Source organism: Cannabis sativa, chromosome 1, assembly GCF_029168945.1.
Source record: "Cannabis sativa cultivar Pink pepper isolate KNU-18-1 chromosome 1, ASM2916894v1, whole genome shotgun sequence".
Taxonomy (NCBI): Eukaryota; Viridiplantae; Streptophyta; class Magnoliopsida; order Rosales; family Cannabaceae; genus Cannabis; species Cannabis sativa.
The window spans coordinates 45,231,032-45,251,685 of record NC_083601.1 but is presented as its reverse complement, the minus strand read 5'-3'; the positions used below and the strand labels follow the sequence as shown (position 1 = coordinate 45,251,685).

Here is a 20,654-nt window from a genome sequence, read left to right as displayed (position 1 = left end):
ATGACTCATATTTTAAAAATCCTAAAAATTTATAAACCGAAATATACGACACAAACATATGTTTTTTATTTTTTGAGCATTCAAAAAAAAAGTAATGTTTTTTTTGATGATATAATGATAGTTTACCCTAAAAAAAATGATATAATGGTGTAAATAGATAAAATCACATAAAAAAGTATATGCCACGTGTATAGATTACGTGCATTTAAAAATAAAAATAAAAATAAAAAAAATGTTAGCCCGAGCGAGCCCTTTTACAATCATTCATATTATTATATACAGTGCCTACCGTTATCTTAATCCCTCCTTTCTCTCTTTTGGGACCTCTCCTATCTATCTAGGGTTAGGGTTTCTATCGCTCCAAAACCAAAACCCTCTCAGTCCCATATTCCTCTACCTCTCCTTTCTCACTATGATGCAACCCGGCTCAGGTGTGCCTCCCCCAGCCATGGCCCAGCAGCCTCAGCAATATTCTCAGCAACCTCACCAGCCGTACATGATGATGCCACCCCCGCCGCCACAAGCTGCTCAGGCACCTCCCATGTGGGCTGGTCAGCCCCAGGGTCCACCGCAGCAAACTCAGCCTTCCCAGCAGCCTCAGCCTACAAGTTCCGACGAGGTCCGGACGCTTTGGATCGGCGACTTGCAGTATTGGATGGAAGAGAACTATCTCTACGGTTGTTTTGCTCACACTGGCGAGGTTTGTTTCCCCATTCTAACTCTTATTTCTCGATCTTCTTTTGCACTGTTATTTAGGTTTTCTTACCAACTTTATTATCCTTTGTTGTTATTATTGAAGTGTGGATCTTGCACAAGATTTAGGTTTATTATATATTTTTTATTATTAATATTATCCAGGGTTTGTTTTAATACGAGGTTTTCATTAATCTTTGTTTTGAATAAGTAATACTTTTAAGGTGAGAGGATGTTATTTAAGGAAGCGTTTTTATTGGATGTTGACTGAACCTGCTTTTGTATCGAAGTAGTAGTAGAAGGAAATATTTATTCACAAGCGCGAATAGATGAGTTGAAGTTGAACTGGTAGTTTTGGTGAATTTTGTTAGTAAATACATGTTTTTATTTTGTTGTGGCAGGTTGTTTCTGTTAAGGTCATCCGTAATAAGCAAACTAGTCAGTCAGAGGGTTATGGTTTTATTGAATTTGTTAACCGCCAGGCTGCAGAAAGATCACTTCAAACATATAATGGCAGCCCTATGCCAAATGGTGCCCAGAATTTCAGATTAAATTGGGCTTCTCCAGGAGAGAAGCGCTCCACTGAAGAAACACCTGATTTTACAATTTTTGTAGGAGATTTAGCTGCAGATGTTACAGATTACACTCTACAAGAGGTTTTCAGGGGCCGATTCCCTTCAGTTAAGGGTGCAAAGGTTGTGATTGACAGGCTTACAGGCCGCACCAAGGGTTATGGGTTTGTTAGATTTGGTGATGAAACTGAACAGATCCGGGCTATGACTGAGATGAATGGTGTCCTCTGCTCTTCAAGACCTATGAGAATTGGCCCAGCTGCAAACAAGAATGCTGTTGGTGGTGGTCAGCAATTTGCAAAAGGTTTGCCATTTACCTTTCGTTTGGTGCTGTGACTTGTCTCACGGCAATCGTTTTTCTATGTTGCATTATGTTGTTACTTCATGCTTGTTTTTTTTTTGGTTCACTTTTATTGTTCTAATTTGCATTTTTTTTGGGTAGTTAGCTAGATTGCTGCCTTTAATTATAAGGTTTTATTTTCAAGTTCTATTTGATGAGCAGCAGTATGTTGAACATTTTTTATTTTTGAAGTTTCTTTCGGTTATGCTCTCGAAGATAAGCAGCGAATTTCCATTGTCATTTACTTCCTATAATTTCCTTAAAAAAATATGGGCAGCGTACATGCTATTGAAATCTTGGGAACTTATTAGAACTAATGTTGTCTCAAAGCAGGGGTGTCAAGAGGCTCTGTCATCTAGGGGCCTGCTACTGATTTCAGCTGAAATGGTATTCCCTTAGGGCGTGGCCTCCCTTAGGTCAGTTTCCCATTTACGTATGCGTTGCCCTTTATTCATGTGGCATTTGTTATGCTACATTGCTTTTTTTTTTTTCCGGCTCGTTCTTTTGGTTGAGCTTTCCATAAAGTTACAATTCGTGACTGTTCTTTGTTGCTTAAAGTTTATAGTCCAGTAAAATTCAGTTTATGTTTAATAGAGTTTTCTCTGTTTTTCTATCAAGAGTTTTGATACCGGAGATCTTACTTTTGTTTTCCTTCATTCCCTCATTTCCTGATTTATAAAAATTAGTCTATTTTCCCAGTGCAATTTGCAATTCTGACTATCTATTTACCGATCAGTCCATAAGGCAGGCATTTTAGCAGGGCTGGTGGAAACTTATTGGAATTTCCAGATACTGTGTTGCCGGCTAGTAATCATTGTGACTGTCACTTCTACTTCAATTTAATCATTTCCAGTCTTTATTTTATTTCTTCTATATTTATATTTTTATTATTTAAAAGAATAATGTTCAAATTTCAGTTGGGCATATTTGTGTCAGTTGAAGTGCTAAAATATGTCTAGGAGAAATGACTTGTCCTGTTGACTTGGATATGCCTTTTGTTACAAAATTACAATCTCCTTTAGCTTGATAACTATTTTCTATTAACATATGTAAATCACTATTCTAATGGACAAATGTCAGTTAAGACGGCTGTGCCGTTTTTCGATCTTTTGTTGTCTGTAGTTGCTGACTTAAAGTTTTGTTATCAATGTGTTTTATGTGCAAATACTATTCTAATATGACATTGAAGAAGGATGCACAGTTTTCCCTATCCTTTTACTTAGTTGTCTGTTGTTTCTGACTTGTCAATATGTGTTATGATGATAGCAGCAAGGCTTTATGGCTTTATAGGCCTTTTTCTAATTCCTTACTAGTTGTTTTTATGACTTTCTGCTTGATTGATTCAAGCCACTATATGATATGGTATTTCCTATATTTTCTCCTCTCTTGAGACTAAATTGTCTTTCCTATAAGTATGAATGGTATTGTTTAGGGTAGTGAAGTGTAAGTCATGCATAGTTTTATTTGGATATCAAATTTTGTTTTATTTATTTTAAAAATCAATTCTTATTTGAGGTAATAGCATTCAGTTTCTTGACTGTTCCTTTTGCTATGTTCTTAAGTATATCTTTTTAATTTATTTTCAATTTCAGCCTCATACCAGAATTCTCAAGGCGGACAGAATGAGAATGATCCAAATAATACTACTGTGGGTATCATATTTATATATTTCCTCCATAAGTTTTACTTTTTGGAACATTCTACTGACTATGAACTTTTCGTAGATATTTGTTGGTAATCTGGATTCTACTGTTACGGATGATCACTTGAGACAAGTTTTCTCCCAATATGGTGAGCTTGTGCACGTTAAGATACCAACTGGCAAGCGCTGTGGGTTTGTCCAATTTGCTGAGAGGTAAATTATTTTCTAGTAATTTTATCAATGACATGCATTCGGGAACTGTGTTCTTGATTGTTCTGTTCTGTTTTTATGTTCATCAGGAGCTCAGCTGAAGAAGCCCTCCGGTTACTCAATGGAACTCAGTTAGGAGGGCAAAATATTAGACTATCTTGGGGCCGCAGTCCAAATAAACAGGTTCTAGTCTAGTCTATACCTTAACATCAGATGATTATGTTTAATGACCTCTTTTTTCTCTTTCAGATTTTTTTGATATGTTTCCCTTGTGTACCATACTTATATTATGTGATGTTTGCCTCAGACCCAGCAAGAAGGAAGCCAATGGAATGGTGGGGGTGGTGGCGGTGGCGGCTATTATGGATATGCACCAGGACACGAGGGATATGGTTATGCCCCGGTTTCTCAAGACCCCAACATGTACTATGGAGGGTACCCAGGCGGTTACGGGAACTACCAGCAGCCACAGCAGCAACAACAACAAGTGGGCTACAGTTAAGGAATATTGGCCTGTCATGTGGGCAGGGCTTGTGTCAAAAAAGGAACTCAATAATGTTTAGATAATTTCTATTTCGTTTCTGGATTATGCATTTTTAGGCTGTGATTTTGTGTTATGCTGAAAAACATGAAGTTTTGCTACTTGAAATTATGTTTAATTTTTATGTGCTTTTGGATGTGGATTTTATTATGTACATCCCAAGTATTTTTGAAACCCCCGGGGTGTGTTCTTGTTTAGCACCATATTAGTTTTAGTGTCCGGCTTCTAGTTTGTTAGAGAGAAAGATATTCAGAAAGAAGTTGGGCTTTATCCTACTTTCTTCCCATGAATTGAAACCCCAGAAGTTATGCATTTCTTAATAATATTATTCAGTTTGGTTGAAACTTTTTGTGGTTTAGTTGTTTGCTGTTAAAGTTGCATGAACAGATAGAAATGTATTTAAACTATTTTTAAATATTTAAGAAGAATCTAACGAGATAAATCAACTTTCAAAACACAAAAAATATATCGGAAAGGGGTTTATCAAATTGTGCTGATAACTGTAAGGTATAAAATGTCGTAAAAAACCCAAAGATCAGCTTATGTTTTTTTATAATTTTAATTACTTTTATATAATTTTTCCACAATAATAATAAATTTTTTAATATTTATTAATTATTATTAAATTTTTAAATTTTTAGCATGTTAGTACTTTTGAGTTAATTTATTTGTACTTACATATCTTCCGAGCCGTGTGGTACTTAGTTTCATATTTTGTGTCGGGTCATAACCCTGCCTCCTATCGCCATGCCAAAAAATTCAGCCTCGTTTACAACACTAAATATAATCACATCAAGTGGTTAAAATTAAGCCAAAGTTGACTAAGTTTGATATTTTACTAACAGAAACTATCCATTGGTTCAGTATTTATTTATTTTTTTTTGCTGAGATTCTGTATTTTTTAGTTTGTGTGAACTCTGAACCGACTCCCGTTAAGGCATTGACATTAGCAAGGGTTCACGATATTATCTTTACCACGTATACTGGTGTGAACTACAGCGTTGTACCTAAAGACAACTACTAGCACCTTGAGCCAAAAGCAGAGTCCACCCACTATGGAAAAAGAGATTATGTATGGTGGTGAAATTATAAATTTGTTATACTTGGTTACTCCAAATTGTACAGCCATCCTACATTGAGGCATCCATCCCACACTGCTAAAACTAGATAGATTAAAGATAGTAAATAAGGAATCAATACAAGAAAATGTGAAAAGGAGTGTCTCTTCAGTTGCTACTTAATCTGGTTTCTTTAAATTCAGACAATTATCTGCCGCTTGGCTGTACAATTCCTGCACTTGCCTTAGTTCATTCTCTGTAACAAATAAATAATTGACAATGTAAGCCTCACTAGCAGCCTTTTCCATTTCTATGAAAAACAAGAACTTAAGTATATAAAATAGAAGTCTCTATATCAGAGTAGTGTGCGTAGTCAGTAGTTCAACTATTGACAGATAATACTATTGTATCTAAACAACAATACGACATGGATTGGCTATATTTTGTTTTTGTTGTAAAGGATGCGAATTATGCTATCATGCAACATTACTTGAAATTATACTTATATTAAAGCTATTTGAAAAGGAAAAAAAAAAACTCTTTACTTCTAATAGAATGGAGAAGACAAAAAGACACCTTTTGATATATTTACCTATCTCAAGCCAATCACATAGCTTTACCGTTTGAAAATGTTAAGTCTATAATGTATCTAAAATAAAAGTGTTAAGATGATACTGGAGAGAAGTATGAAAAAGTTATCAAAATGGAAAAGAGAAATAGACCTGCAGCTTCTAGTTGCCTCTGGAGTTCTTGACCCACAGCATCATTTTCAGCCTACATGATTTTTTTTACACATCCAACAAAGAAAGGGTATAAAAAACTAAGGTAAATAGTGACATAACTCATAAGTACCTAAAGTTTTAAATTTCTAATTGTCATAAACTCAATGTTTATTTTTAACAGCATAAGTACTAATTTTGTAAAACTGTAATTTTTTTCTAATTTTATAATATTGACTGCTATTGTCTTAAATAGAGCACATATAAAACCCATATTCTAGATCATTAGATTTAAATATAAACATGTAGTATAAATTATTTCTAAATATTCTTTTAATAAATTTAAAACGGAATCTTTATTAATGAAACATTAAGAAAATTACAATTTTACAAATATGAAGTACTTATGCCACTAAAAATAAACATTTACAAACTTAAAATTTGAGTGCTTACGCTGCTACTGTTACCGATAAACATTTGAAATCTTAAATATAGTGAAATTGAATACATACCTGAAGTTCTTCAATCCTTTTCAGCTGCGCTTCTTCACCTCCATCTGACAACGGAAGTGCTGCCACCAAAGCATCAAACTGCACAGCAAACATCATTATGGGATTTCATTATAAAAGGAAAAAACTATGTATACTATTCTTACATATATATTCCATAATACCATGCAGGAAACACCTAATTTTAAAGGAAGCAAACTATTAACCAATCTACTCATTATCTCAGTTAAAAAATTCCTATCTACAAATTTACATTGCATCCAAATATTTGCAGTCATGGATTGATACACACTTTTCAATTTCACCCAAATTGAGACACAGTCCATAATAACCCCAACAGTATATACATATTTCTTAAATCCCTAACAATGATTAATAAAAGAAACTCCAGAAAACTCGTTCTCTTCTAAAACAAATTTCTGGGTGTGACTACAATCATAACAACAACATACGGACTGATGAATTGAAATTGTTAATGTTATTCCACCGACCTGTTTAGCAGCCTTGACGAGAGCGGCGCTCATGAGCTTGGGTTGGTCTTCGAACTTGATAGCATCGTCAGGAGGCGGAACCGGAGCAGGAGGCGGGTCAGGGTAATTGGGAGAGAGTTTGACTGGAGTAGCGTCCCTTTGCAGTGTCCCAAAGGTGTTGAAGGTCAAAGCAGCTATCGAATTCACTTGTTCCTGCAACTGCGATATTATGTCCATTTCTCTCTCTCTCTCTCTCTCTCTCTCTCTCTCTCTCTCTCTCTCTCTCTCTCTCTCTCTCTCCTAATTTCTTCCTATGATCTGAGACTGAACATAGAGAGAAGAAGATGGCATTGGAGGTCCCCTATTTTCATCGACGAAGAATAGATTCATAATAATATGGTTTGGGCTCTTATAAAAGATACATGGGTTGGGCCTTTCTATCATACCAAATTCACTGGCCTCAAACTTTAGTTGGGCCTAAATCGTCTAAAAAGTTATTCACTGGTTACCTTAATTGGTACCTCCTTACCTATACTTGGTTTTCTCTTTTTTTTTTTTATTATTATTTTTTCTTGAATTTTTCCCAAGATAATATTTTTGAAAAGATTGTATTTTTTTTTTCACAAGTAGAATACAAATAAATAAAATTTGTAATTTCCACTAAAATCGTTAATTGATTTTTTTTTTAACAAAAAAACAAAACAAAATTTAGTTAATGGATTGAATAAGAACATTTGAAATATATGTGTTGGTGGTTGGATTTTCACATGGAAAGAAAAAATGTGGAAAGTAACAAAAAAAAAAAGGATAAAAAAATTGTGTAGAAAAGAATTTATTCCACAAAAAATTTCATATCGAACATAAAAAAATGTACTGTACTGGAGTGGTATGAGTTGAGAGTTGGCTGGAAGAGTTAATAATATCAGAAGGTGTAGTCATGATGTAAGAGAATGGGCTTTCCCTATAAGTATCAATCAATGAGAATATTGTTTGGGCTCTGATACGATTTAAGTGTATGAGATATGAGTTGTATACATAGAAAGAGATATAACACTAATTCATATAGTCAGGATCAAGCTTAAGCTTTCCTTAACGTTGGATTTTCCTCTTAACCTTTGTAGGTTGCGCTTTTGAGATTGACACTTACTATATAGACTTCGCTTTTATATATCTTCTGGGTGGTAATCTTTAAGCTAATGATAATATTGTTATGATCTATCCTAGTCGAGAAATAGCCCTTAGAAAGACATATTTGGAAAGATAGATAAGATTTTTATTATTCAAAAATTTTTCCCCTTAACAGAAAATGAGGCCATATATATAGGCCCTCAACTAACAAAAAACATTACAAACTTAATTATTACAGACAGAAAACGTTAAAGACTTAAATTACATATTTCCCTAGATAGAGAATCTCTCACATACCAGACTCTTTTTTTTTTTATAACTACAAACAGACAAAATTTTCAGATGGCCAGAGAAATCTCTGTTGTCCTCAATAAAATCTAAAACAGTCAAATCTTACTTTTTCATCTTCCTACTAGTTATATTGAAAATTCTATTTTAAAATCTCTTTTAATCAACTTCCCAAGCGAATGCACAAAAAACTATCTGTCATATACACAACTTAGGTGTAATTTCCATGCTCATAATGAAGAAAATTCTGATAAAGTTTATTAACCTTGGACACAAAAATAACTTCTTAAGATTGACCAATTTTCACTAGTACCAACTAATATTTGCTTTCAAAGAATAAGACCAAAAGTCATGATCCTTTAAATAAATATTATGCACCCATATGACACGAAGAAGATCTTGCTTCATAGAAATGTCCCAAATGAATTTAGCTAAAACAACCTTGTTCCATTTAATACTATTTCTAAAGCCAATACTACCAAACTCCTTTAATAAAAAATTCAGCTCCCAAAAAGTGATATGAAGTTTATTTTGATTCTCATTAATCCCCTAAAGAAAGTGACGATGCAAACTATCTATTTCTTTAGCAACACTTTGTAAAAGTAAGATAATACTTATCTAGTAACATCGTAACCCTAAAACACATACTCTCGCTGCAAAAGAAAGGTAGCAACTGTCCCAAGTATGTAACCTCTACTTGAAGAATAAAAAATAATACTAATAATCATTTTTATAAATATTATTTTATTTTGTTCATTTAAACATATTTTGATTAATTTGTAGGTTGGTTTGGGTCCTTGGTAGAATAAGTAGAACAGAAATTGAATAAACAAACCAGAAAGCAGAGATTCAAGAAGCCAATAATAAGTAGAAAAACATAAAATCCCATATGCATAGAGAAGAGAGATGAAAACTTAAAAACAATAAAATTAAAACAGATGGTTATGAAAAAACCATTCTTGAGATGTGAACAGAAAGAGTCCCTAAGAAAAGTAATATATGCATCTATAACTAAACTCTGTGTCTTAGTCTTCATCCTTACTACACTGGGCATAACTAGTATCCATCTTCCACCTTCATTTCTCCATTTCTCTATAACAACAAAGAAAATGCAAATGCATGATTTAAGATTCTGTTCCTTGCAGTACACCTTCTCCATAGCCATTGTTGACTGATTTCTTCTCTGACTTAGAAAGCACAGTTGGAGGTGGTTGGTTGAGTTCAAAATTCGGAATTTTCATCTCGCCCTGTAGATAACTCTTTCTAGTGTCGGAGCTCAAAACCTGATCTTGATTCTTAGACTTCTCACCAACAGCTTCAATGCCCTGAGAGATAATAGCTGGTGGAGGTGTGTGTACCACTTTTGATTTTTTGTTTACCTTCACATTGTCAAGTCCTTTCACCTGTATGGATGTTTCTGTACCAGGCAATATCTCAGAAACTGGTGCAAGTGAAGGTTCAACTTCTGAACTTCTTTTTGTGCCTACTTCATTAGGTCCTTTCACCACTGTGGATGTTTCAATATCAGACCTTCTCTCAGAAACTGGTTCAGGTGCCACTAAAACAACAGGCTGAAATTGAGAATGTTGGCTTCGGTCTGTAAATTTAGGTGCTTGATTTTTCACCTCAGCAGATTGCTTATTGCTGTTTTCTGGGTGTGCAGAACCGGAAGGCTGGGGATGTGGATTGAGAGTTGGGATTGGCATCTCTTTTCTTTTGTACATAGGAACAAGAGGAGCCACATCGTTTGTTGGATTAACTGGAGTGAAATGCCCCGGAAGAAAAACAACACCCCTGAGCTCAGTATCAGTGTCACCTACCTTCACATTAAGAAGATATCCATCATCAAATGAACCCTCAATTACACCTGAAACCACCTGACCAACCATTTTATCAACCCCATCACCTGAACCCAAACTTAGTCTACTTTTCTTCACACTCTCAGAACCAGCCACCGTCTGGATGCTCTCCCCCTTGACCAAACTTCCGTCCTTACGCGGCCGTCCTCGTTTCCGCTTCATGGGGAGCTCTCCAGACGAAAAAGCATTAGCCCCTTCAATCTGTTGGTTCATCTTGCTGAAACGAATGAAAAAGATAAAATTTATGAAATGTTTACTGCGAGAAAGAAAAAATTGTATCTATAAGTGATATGGAAGCTTTCACACAATATTTTTTTCCCATCAAGCGCTATACTCTTGTCAAACAGAAGTAACAGGCCAGATAGATATTAGCACAGATAATTTATTAATTTCTCTGCCATCTAAGCAAATGTCATGCATATGAAACAACTAATATGCTTTTAAAACTTAATAAAAAATTGAGCAATGTGTAGCCAAAGAAAAGACATGCATGAATAAAGTAATTCATTCTGTGAACGATCTCCATTCTGTAATTAGTCTTGATTAAATACATTGCAATAAGGAAACAAGAGCCTACCGTAGGAAATGGCAAAGTGTTTATACATTCATCATGAGAGAAATATTGCAGTAGTCAAGTTGAGGATGCAAAACCAACGAGAACAAAGGGCAAATCAAAATCCAGTTTTCAAACTCATTCGGCAACTAAATAAATATAGAAGATTATAATTATAAATAAAGGAGAACTTAGAAAATACAAAAGCAAGATTTTTACCTAGTTCAAATGTTAGCAAACCCTAGTGTACAAATCAAACTATTAACACACAATGGCGGATTCTCTCTATTTCAGCAATGCTTTGGCTTAAGAACTGAAAAGAGGGATCCTTTTACAATGGGGTGATGCCCTATTAATAGGCAAAAGCAAGAAACACTAAACAACAATTCACAACAACCCCGTATCAGAAAACAGAGCAGAGAAAAAATAACTTCATTAGCTAAATCTCTTTCAGTACTAAAACAATGTTAAATTCCTAGTTGGTACTTGTCCAGCTCCTTAAAAAGTTTCAATAAACTTCTCACATTCTTCACATTAATTTACAAATATGTTCTAAATGTTGCAGAAAGTGTTTTTCCTTTAGATGGTACTCCCTGAAAATGAAATGGCATATTTAACAAACTTGTCAAAAGACGGTCTTTAGAAAAAAAAAGGGCCAGGGTTCCTTAATCAGCAACAAAATCATATTGCCACTTACTTTTGTACATGATTAAAATCAAAGCAACATGTTTACTCATAGACTCTAGAATTAAGGATAAAAAAACTACTGAAAGATTAGGTTTTACATTTTATTTACATATCTTATGTAGGCCATGATTAAGCTAGCACATTATAATTTAATTTATTAATTGAATATTGGAACCAACCAAACTGAATCGCAACTAAGCTTAAACCAAAATCCACACATCACAAGGCCAATAGTGTTGCCAACCAAAAAGATCACCCTTGCTCAAGATAAAATTCAATATACAAAATACGAGAGTCGAGACCCAAAAAAAACTAAAGAAGACCAAAAATCTTAAGCATACCACACGTTGAAAGAAGCAAAAAAATGTAATTGCAGAAAAGGGATTGAAAAAAAAAAAGATGATGATGATTACAGAAAAGGAGTGAAGCAGACAAAAAAAAAGTAATTTTACACGTCATCCATTGAAAAAATAAGAAGCAAACCTTGAATATGCCGGAGCTAGAAGAATGGCATCGGCAGTCGGTGACGGAGAAGAGTGGTGCGATGGATGGTGAGAGTAAGTAGTCGATCGTCAGAGCTGAGAGATGATTTTGCGATTGAGAAAGAAACCTAGGTCAAATGATAATTTTCTTATTTAAATGAGGGCAATTTGGTCCAACAAAAAATTCATTAAACCAACCGCATTTATGAAAAAAGCCCCACTCATGAGGTTGGGTTGGGTTCTTCTTCTTCCTCTTCGAACTTGGTAGCAGCGGTGCCGGTGCCGGTGCCGGTGGGGGTGGGGGTCTGGGTAATTGGGAGAAAGGGAGCAGCGTGGGTTTGCAGTGTCCCAAATGTGTTGAAGGTCAAAGCAGCTATGGTATTCACTTGTTCCTGCAACTGCGATATTATGTTCATAATTCTAATTCCTTCCTAGTTCCTACTAGGACGATGATCTGAGACCGAAAATGGAGAACCAGACCAACTGTTTCGGAGGAATTTTAAATTCTTTCATTTATACCCTATTTTTCAGTTTCTATTCCCATTTTACCCCTCCCATTTTACCCCTCCCATTTCACCATCTCTATTTATCCTCTAACCCCAAATTTACTTGCCCTAATTTTCTCTGAAAGCTTTGCAGCCATCTCCACCTATCTGAGGCTCCATGAGCTTCAACACTATCCTTCGTAGGCTTCGCATCCATTTCCCCACCAGTTGAAGCCGCTGTGCAGCCACGATATCTACATATTCTCTCTTCCACTATACATTGATAATTCCCTCATTCCAAAGCATATACACTCCATTGACGCCTGAGAGTATCCCGAAATTGATGATATCCACACTTCATTGCTCATCATAATCCATTTCGGCAAGGGTGCGACTGGCTTCCACCACTCACTTGTCACAAAACACTGCCGCCATTAACACAGTAATTTGAGTTGAGCTACCTTCTGAATCCCTGTAGAGGAATTTTGAAAGTTCTTTTAATTTTATGAGCCACTGCAACTGTTAGCACAGTAGTTGGAGTTCATCATTTGGTGGTAATCATCTACCTTGTTTTTTTTTTTTTGTACAATTGAGAGAGATTTCATAAGCATGATCCAATTAGTATCTGTGTGCATTTTATCTCATTTTATTTTATTTTAGCAGAAAGTTTAGCTTAATTACTAACCATATACTTAACTCTCCTTTTCTGAGTTTATAAAATTTGAGAATAATATAAAGAGGTAATTACAAGACTATACTTTAAAACTGGTAGTTGTCAACTTAGCCTTCGATGATTCGAGGCCCTAACCCATCTGCTCCTTTCGCCAATTCTAGTCTTCTCTCTCTAACAGCCGCGCGCGTTCTCAGATCAAGTAGAAACAGACATGGTTGAAGAGAAAGAAGGAACCAACTTACTGGGTTCTCCAACTTTCAAAGTTCTCGATAATGGCCGGTTCAAGTGTGTTGAGACAGGTCATGAAGTTTTGGACAAAGACAAGGACTCCTACTCTAACAGCAAACGGTGTCGTTTAGGGCTCATCGACTTTGCCGTCTCCCACAATAAGCCTCCTCTTAACGTTTTCAAGCAAGACCCTCTTTCACGGTATCTGATTCTTCTTTGTCCAGTTCATAAAGTTCACTTTTTTTTTTGTTGAGAAACCATGAAGCTATTTCACTTTATTTTGTTTGGAACTTTCTTAGTTCGAAGCTGGTATGCAATATAACTGGAGATACAGTTAATAAGTCTGAGGAACATATCTGGAAACATATAAATGGGAAACGTTTCCTGAATAAACTAGGTTTGTGATTATCCTTTTGTTTATATTTATTGCAATATTCTTGAAATTCAGAGTTTTGGAGAATTTTTATTGATGCCCTTTTGATATTTGAGTGTGAATTGTGTATAAAATCCTATTTTTATGGTGCACAAAATGTCTATAGTTAAGATATTTGCTATGAATTTTGTACGAACAGAGGAAATGGAAACACAAAAGCTAAAACCCAATGACATGGTTGAGGAAGTTTCACCAGAAGGATCTAATCATGCCAAAAATATTAAGAAAAAAAAGAACAAGAAGAAGAAGGACAAGCCTGTTGAGGAGATTATATCTGCAATTAGAGAGCCTTCTGATGTAGAAAGTGATTTAGAAGAGGCTGAATTTTGGATGCCTCCTTTGGGAGAACGTTGGGACTTTGATGATGGCGGAGACCGGTGGGGTTCAGATTCAGAGTCTGAGCATGAAAGTGATGGAGTTGATGAGAATGGTAAGATTCACATTCATTTAAGATAGGGTTTGAAAAATTTGTATGCATTGTTTTGTTCCCTGCTTGGAAATATTCATCAGCTTCCAAAATCTTAAGTGTTATCTTCTAGGTGTTAAAGTCTCTCTACTTGATGTAACTTTTTTGGTGATTGCATCAGATGAAGCATGTCATATGATGTAAATTCATTTAGTTGAGATTTTCAAATATCGTTGAACCCCTCGTGTTTTTCCTGTTTCTCCATGTCTTTAAAATCTTTTATTTGAAGATAAAGAACCTTTAAATCACATGGCTTTTGGGACCAAACTCCATCCTTTGTTTTAGTTTTCCTTCCTGCATACATTTGATGTCCAATTGTCAGAATTCAATAGAGAATGACCCAACCAAACTTGCAATATCGGGAGTTTGATCTGCATGATTTTGGAGGTGTTTTAGTTCGATTTTGGTGGCTGGCTTTGGAGAGGACTGGTTTTAATATTACTGCCAAGTATGAAGTTTATGCCCTTTATCCTGATAATGGATTTTCCTTCTGATTGTAACTTCCTTCTCCAGCTGATGCAATTGACGACGACGTCGACGATGATGATAATTGTAAGGAGTTAGAAGAACTTTCTACAGGAAATGTAGTTGAAGATGATGACAATAAAGAGTCAGAAGAACTTTTAACGAGGCATGCTGCTTTATTAACTGTGTTGTTTTATACTTTGAGTATTTGCAGTTTAAGTTGATATATAGAATTCTTCTGCTCATTCTATTTACTTATTTTTATGCTTTGCAGAACCAAAAGAATGTCTATAGAAATTGGTCCAAGCAACTTTACCTCAAAAAAGAAGAAACTTAAGAAGAATACTTTGTGTTGATATGCTGTATTTTCATAGCTTATCTAATTTCTGGTTAAAATTTTTTTTTTCATATGAGGCTTGTAATAGTTCCTTTTAGTAAAAAACATCCCGTACCCAATTGGGGACAAAAGTTTTGATTTGTAAAATGATAAAATGGAAACTATGTTAATTGTCAGGCTTCACTGTGTGCACAATCAGAAGACAATATTGGGAAAAAGCCATACCTAAAATTATCCTAACTCCTAAGATAATTCTTTTAACATTGTCAATTTTAGTTTAAAATTGAAAATGAAACCCTTGCTTGATGAGAGTTTAATTTGATCATCATGTAATTTTTAATTCTACAATATGAAGACTTAATATGAGAACCGTTGTGACACATTTATACGAATAGTATGAGGTGTTAATATGCACATGTTGAACAAATGATAAATCACAAAGAAAAGTAGCATAAATTATAAATTAAGCATTACAAGATAAGAAATTACAATACTAACCATTTCTTTATGCATATATTTTCCAATAAACTAATTATTAAAAGACAAGAATAACAAGATTAAACCATAACTTACGATTTATATTAGTTAAAAAAATAATGCAACTCGTAGATATACTAAATCACAAAAGTAGTTTATGTTATAACACTATACTTATGAAAATTACTATTAATATTTGTTTTAAATTTTCATCTTTCTCATTAATTTCTTTTAGTATCAATAATTATTTGCTTCAACTATATTACAACCCTCCTTAATTCATTTATTTAATAAGTAAAAAAAACCCTTTAATTAATAGTTTTTCTCCCTCTTTCTTTATTGAAAAGTGTATTAAAAATTTTTAATTTTAAATTAGATAAGCAACATATCTTAAATTAACTAAGCAACGTGCGTTAAATTAAGTAAACAATATATGCCTTAAATAGGGTAAATAATTTTTTTTTTGAGTAAAGTAAACGAGATATATTATTAGGTAAACAAACGTGAGTAAACAACATGTCTTATTAGGTAAACAACGTGCCTTAAATAAAGTAAACGAGATATATTATTAGATAAACAAACGTGAGTAAACAACATGTCTTATTAGGTAAACAACGTGCCTTAAATTAGATAAATTTCGTACCTTAAATAAGGTAAACAAAAACAACTACCTTAAAATAAGGTAAACAACATACATTATTATGTAAGCAATATATCTTATATTAGGTAAGCAACATATTTTATATTAAGTAAACAATATGTTTTAAATTAGGTAAACTTATTACGTAAACAACGTGCTTTAAATGGCACACCTTATTAAAATAAACGACACCCTTTAAATTTTTCATTGCCCAATTCTTGTTCAATCAGTGTATAGAGAACTATGTGCCTTATAAGTAAACAAAAATATTTCTTATAAAATGTTATCATTAAAAGGTAAAGCACTAACCTTGTAAATGCAAAACAGGCCTTAAAAGTAACCTTTATTCATTGATTGGGATTGCAAAGCAATTGTATTATTTGGTGTCATACCACCTAAGTCTTTCAACTTTTTTTTTTCGTTTTCTATGTTTGCATTGGTGTCGTGGCATGTATCATAGTTGTGTTTGGTTCCTCGACTCTTGGAGAGCTTCGTGTGTGTCGTTTTTTTTTTTCTTTGGCTTTGGGGTTGTGGCACCTAAGAGAGGAGCCTCAGCTAAGGGGGGGCCATCTTATTATTATTTTTTTTTTATTATTTTAGGAATAGATTTTTGTGGTTTGTATTTATTAAGACAAATAATTTGAAAGAGAATTTGGGGTTTACAATAGTATACTTTTTTATTTTGTTAATAACTTGAACATGTAAATTTATTATTGGTTCACAAACCAAAAAAAAATTAACAACGGAGTAACATATTTGCCACGTAAATATTTAAGTTTAACTTTCAGTTACAAATAAATATTTAAATTTAATTTTCAACGGTAATAATACATAAGTTATATTTCTGAAACTTTCATAAATACTTGACTGTTAAGTGTCAATTCATTATCCACATGTCATTTTTTTTATTGATATATATGAATTAATTTTAAAATAAAAAATAAAAATTTAATGACTTGGACCAATCAATGATTGTCACATTGCCATAAACTTGACACCTAATGTCTAGGTACCTATGAAAGTTTTAGAATTATAACTTAAATATTTTTATTGTCAAAAATTAAATTTAGGTATTTATCTGCAACTGTACTTAAGTATCAATATAAAATCTAATTACTCATCCAAACTAAATGAAAATAATAATTAGTTTAATTGGATGTATTGGATTTTTAGACACCCCATCCAACATTCGATCTGATCCGATCACAATTGGATATTTAATATTTGACGGTCGATTGTAATTAGATCGATCGGTTGTCATTGAATTAGATCGATATATGCACACCCCTAATTATATGTAATTATAATTTGAATTTCAATTTTAATCTCAATATTTTGATTATATTGATCAAATTTGTGTTAATGATACTAAATATAAACAATTTCAAAATACATAAAACACAACCCAATACCAAATGAGCAATCAGCCCAAATAATAATAATGTTAAACAAAACAATTTTAAAAAGATCAATTTTTTGTTTTATTTATTCATTGAATATATTTTATTATTATCACAGAAAATAAGTAGAGCAGAAATTGAATAAACTAACAAGAAACTGAGAGATTCAGGAAGCCATTAATAAAGAGTAACAAAGAAAATGCCCTATGCAGAGAGAAGAGAGATGAAAACTTAAAAGAAGAAAAAAAAAAAAAGATGATCATGAAAAACCATTCTTGAGATGTGAACAGAAAGAGTCCCTAAAAAAAAAGTAATATATGCATCTATAATCTGTCTTATTCTTCAGCCTTACTAGACTACGTATCACTAGTATCCATTTTCCACCCTCATTTCTTAATAACATCAAAGAAAATGCAAATGCACTAAGAAAATGATTTAAGATTGTTGATGTGAAAGTAGAAGAGCATCATTGTGATCACATTCCATGCTGCAAATGCCACCAAAATGACACCATGACTGAGGTTTATTTCAGTCCTAAAAGAACATCTTTTTTTCTGATGAGATCTTGGGAATGGTCTCTCCTTCTAACATCATTTCTGGTTGGATTTGATTTCTGGTTGGACTTGATTCTATCCCTTCCACTACACCTTCTCCATAGCCATTGTTGACTGATTTATTCTCTGTCTCAAAAGTTGTGAGCTCAAACTTAGAAAGCACAGTTGGAGGTGGTTGGTTGAGTTCGAAATTCGGAATTTTCATCTCGGCCTGAATCAAACTCTTTCTAGTGCTGGAGCTCAAAACCTGGTCTTGAACCTTAGACTTCTCACCAACAACTTCAATGCCCTGAGAGATAATAGCTGGTGGAGGTGTGTGTTCCTCTTTTGATTCTTTGTTTTCCTTTACACTGTCAAGTCCTTTCACCAGTATGGATGTTTCTGTTAAAGGCAATATCTCAGAAACTGGTGCAAGTGATGGCTCAACTTCTGAACTTCTTTTTGTGTCTACTTCATTAGGTCCTTTCACCACTGTGGATGTTTCAATATCAGGTCTTCTCTCAGAAACTGGTTCAGGTGATGGTTGTTCTGCTTCTGAACTTCTATTTGTGACTACTTCATTGGGTTCTTTCATCAGCTTCGAGGCTTCAATCTTAAATAATGTGTAAACGGCTTTATCACACTCCATTGGGGCCGTTACATCGCTGGTTCGGCTATCCAGTCCAGGCTCATTTGAGGGCGGTGCAACGAAAGTTCCACTCAATGAAAGATCAGTATTATCCTTTGGAATACAATCTACCTGAGGTACAATATCAATCAAAGACTTGTCCTTAAGTGCCACAAAGACACCAGGCTGAGATTGAGAAGGTTGGCTTTGGTCTGTTAATGTAGGTACTTGGTCTTTCGCCTCAGTAGATTGCTTATTGCTGTTTTCTGGGTGCGCAGAACCGGAAGGCTGAGGATGCGGATTGGGAGTTGGGATTGGCATCTCTTTTCTTTTGTACATAGGAACAAGAGGAGCCACATCGTTTGTTGGATTAACTGGAGTGAAATGCCCCGGTAGAAAAACAACACCCCTGAGCTCAGTATCAGTGTCACCTATCTTCACATTAAGCAGATATCCATCATCAAATGAACCCTCAATCACTCCTGAAACCACCTGACCAACCATTTTATCAACCCCATCACCTGAATCCAAACTTAGTCTGCTTTTCTTCACACTCTCTGATCCTGCCACTGCCTGGACGCTCTCCCCCTTGACCAAACTTTCATCCTTACGAGGACGTCCACGTTTCCGCTTCAAGGGGAGGTCCCCAGGCGATAAAGCATTAGCCCCTTGAATCTGTTGGTTCATCTTGCTGAAACAAATGAAAAAGATAAAATTTTAGAAGTGTTTACTGTAAAAAAAAAAGTTTTATGTATCTAAGTGATATGGAAGCTTTCACACAACGTTTATTTTTACCCCATAATGTCAAGCACTTTACTCTTTCCAAAGAGAAGTAACATGCAAGATAGATATTGGCACAGATAATTTATTAATTTCTCTGCCATCTAAGCAAATGTCATGCATATGAAACAAGTAATATGCTTTTAAAACTTCATAAAAAATTGAGCAATGTGTAGCAAAGGTTTTATGCATGTAAAGAAACGACTGTTTTGTCAAAGTTTGATTGCCTTAACAAAAGAAAGAAAAGACAAGTTCTTTCACATTTTATGGACCATTCTGTTATGGGTTTCAACTTCACTAAGTTTGATAATCATCACCATGCATGAATAAAGAATTAACAAGTAAATTCATTCTGTGAACGATCTCCATTCTGTAATTAGTCTTGATCAAATACATTGCAATAAGGAAACAAGAGCCTACTGTAGGAAATGGCAAAGCGTTTATACATTCATCAGGAGAGAAATATTGCAGTAGTCAAGTTGAGAATGCAAAACCAACAAAAACAAAGGACAAAAACAGCTTGAATATAAAGACATGCAACCAACCAATCAATATTTTTTTTGTTATAAAATGAAAACAAAAAATCGAAAGATAGCATCAATGAATTAAAATATACACATAAAACACCTTAAAAATGATCTGAATCAAATAACAGCCACACATATAAAAGTTTCGATTCACCTACAGAACAATCATGTGCGTAGAAACTACAAGGTCACACTTACATTGTCATAAAATCATTATTACAAACACATAGTGGACAGGCAATAATGTGAAGAAATAAAATACAAAAACAAACCTATAAATTAAAATCAAATCATAAATAATGTTAACAGACAAATGAGATACCAAACAAGACCAAAAATAGAGAAGAAACTTCGGGAATTTAGATCTAAAACAATATAATCAGATTTGAATCGTTGTAAAAGAGAGGGAGAAGAGATAAACGTGAGGTAATGGAGTCCTTTTGAACGAAGAAAATGAGTGTGAATAGCAATGCGCCTAGATATTATCAGTCATTGAAGAGAGGGCTCCGTCCATGGAGTTCATGCAGAGCTTTCAGAACAAGAGAAACTGTTTCATCAATTTTCTATTTTTTAATTGTAAAGGAGAGAATAATAATAAATATATATAAAAAAAAATCTTGCTTTTTTATATAAATATATATTTTTTAAAAAATTAAAAATTTTAGAGAAATTTAGGGTATACTAACTTTTGCTATTTTTTTACAAAAATACTGTCAGACAGTATTTTTTATATTTTTACTGTGTTTTTTTATAAGTTTCATACTGCAGTATACTGTGTTAAGTTTTCACTGGTGTTTTACTGGTGTTCTACTGTTGTTTTGAGTTGTTATG

The 20,654-nt window shown here is 34.0% G+C and overlaps 5 protein-coding genes across 8 annotated transcripts; 2 read left to right on the top strand and 3 right to left on the bottom strand.

The window, feature by feature from the left end:
• The first annotated feature begins 199 nt into the window (after positions 1-199).
• On the top strand, positions 200-4,172 carry LOC115707777 (polyadenylate-binding protein RBP45). The gene is made up of 6 exons (XM_030635840.2): positions 200-700; positions 1,095-1,569; positions 3,198-3,253; positions 3,330-3,460; positions 3,547-3,640; positions 3,765-4,172. Exons 1-6 carry the CDS (start codon positions 233-235, stop codon positions 3,957-3,959), a joined length of 1,419 nt encoding a protein of 472 aa, XP_030491700.2. The 5' UTR covers positions 200-232; the 3' UTR covers positions 3,960-4,172.
• A 901-nt stretch (positions 4,173-5,073) lies between these two features.
• Positions 5,074-7,139, bottom strand: LOC115707778 (mediator of RNA polymerase II transcription subunit 21). The gene is made up of 4 exons (XM_030635842.2): positions 6,776-7,139; positions 6,288-6,365; positions 5,779-5,830; positions 5,074-5,312 (listed from the first exon to the last, which is right to left on the bottom strand). The coding sequence occupies exons 1-4, from the start codon at positions 6,989-6,991 to the stop codon at positions 5,236-5,238; spliced, it is 423 nt and encodes a 140-aa protein (XP_030491702.2). The 5' UTR covers positions 6,992-7,139; the 3' UTR covers positions 5,074-5,235.
• Positions 7,140-9,018: 1,879 nt separating this feature from the next.
• Positions 9,019-11,893, bottom strand: LOC115707776 (uncharacterized). Of its 2 annotated transcripts, none has more exons than XM_030635837.2 (2): positions 11,753-11,893; positions 9,019-10,246 (listed from the first exon to the last, which is right to left on the bottom strand). In XM_030635837.2, the coding sequence occupies exon 2, from the start codon at positions 10,240-10,242 to the stop codon at positions 9,295-9,297; it is 948 nt and encodes a 315-aa protein (XP_030491697.2). In that variant the 5' UTR covers positions 10,243-10,246; positions 11,753-11,893; the 3' UTR covers positions 9,019-9,294. The 2 variants fall into 2 exon arrangements, with proteins under 2 accessions (XP_030491697.2, XP_030491698.2); XM_030635838.2 differs by having other exon boundaries at positions 9,019-10,285; positions 11,753-11,883.
• Positions 11,894-12,649: 756 nt separating this feature from the next.
• LOC115707774 (uncharacterized) lies at positions 12,650-15,014 on the top strand. 3 transcript variants are annotated; one of them, XM_061117240.1, is made up of 6 exons: positions 12,650-12,790; positions 13,104-13,338; positions 13,437-13,534; positions 13,710-14,000; positions 14,550-14,667; positions 14,776-15,014. In XM_061117240.1, the coding sequence occupies exons 2-6, from the start codon at positions 13,121-13,123 to the stop codon at positions 14,855-14,857; spliced, it is 807 nt and encodes a 268-aa protein (XP_060973223.1). In that variant the 5' UTR covers positions 12,650-12,790; positions 13,104-13,120; the 3' UTR covers positions 14,858-15,014. The 3 variants fall into 3 exon arrangements, with proteins under 3 accessions (XP_060973223.1, XP_060973221.1, XP_030491695.2); XM_061117238.1 differs by having other exon boundaries at positions 12,651-12,790; positions 13,071-13,338; XM_030635835.2 differs by having other exon boundaries at positions 12,654-12,790; positions 13,088-13,338.
• Positions 15,015-17,412: 2,398 nt separating this feature from the next.
• Positions 17,413-20,404, bottom strand: LOC115704623 (uncharacterized). The gene is made up of 2 exons (XM_061117229.1): positions 20,245-20,404; positions 17,413-19,207 (listed from the first exon to the last, which is right to left on the bottom strand). The coding sequence occupies exon 2, from the start codon at positions 19,201-19,203 to the stop codon at positions 17,890-17,892; it is 1,314 nt and encodes a 437-aa protein (XP_060973212.1). The 5' UTR covers positions 19,204-19,207; positions 20,245-20,404; the 3' UTR covers positions 17,413-17,889.
• Between the last annotated feature and the right edge of the window lie 250 nt (positions 20,405-20,654).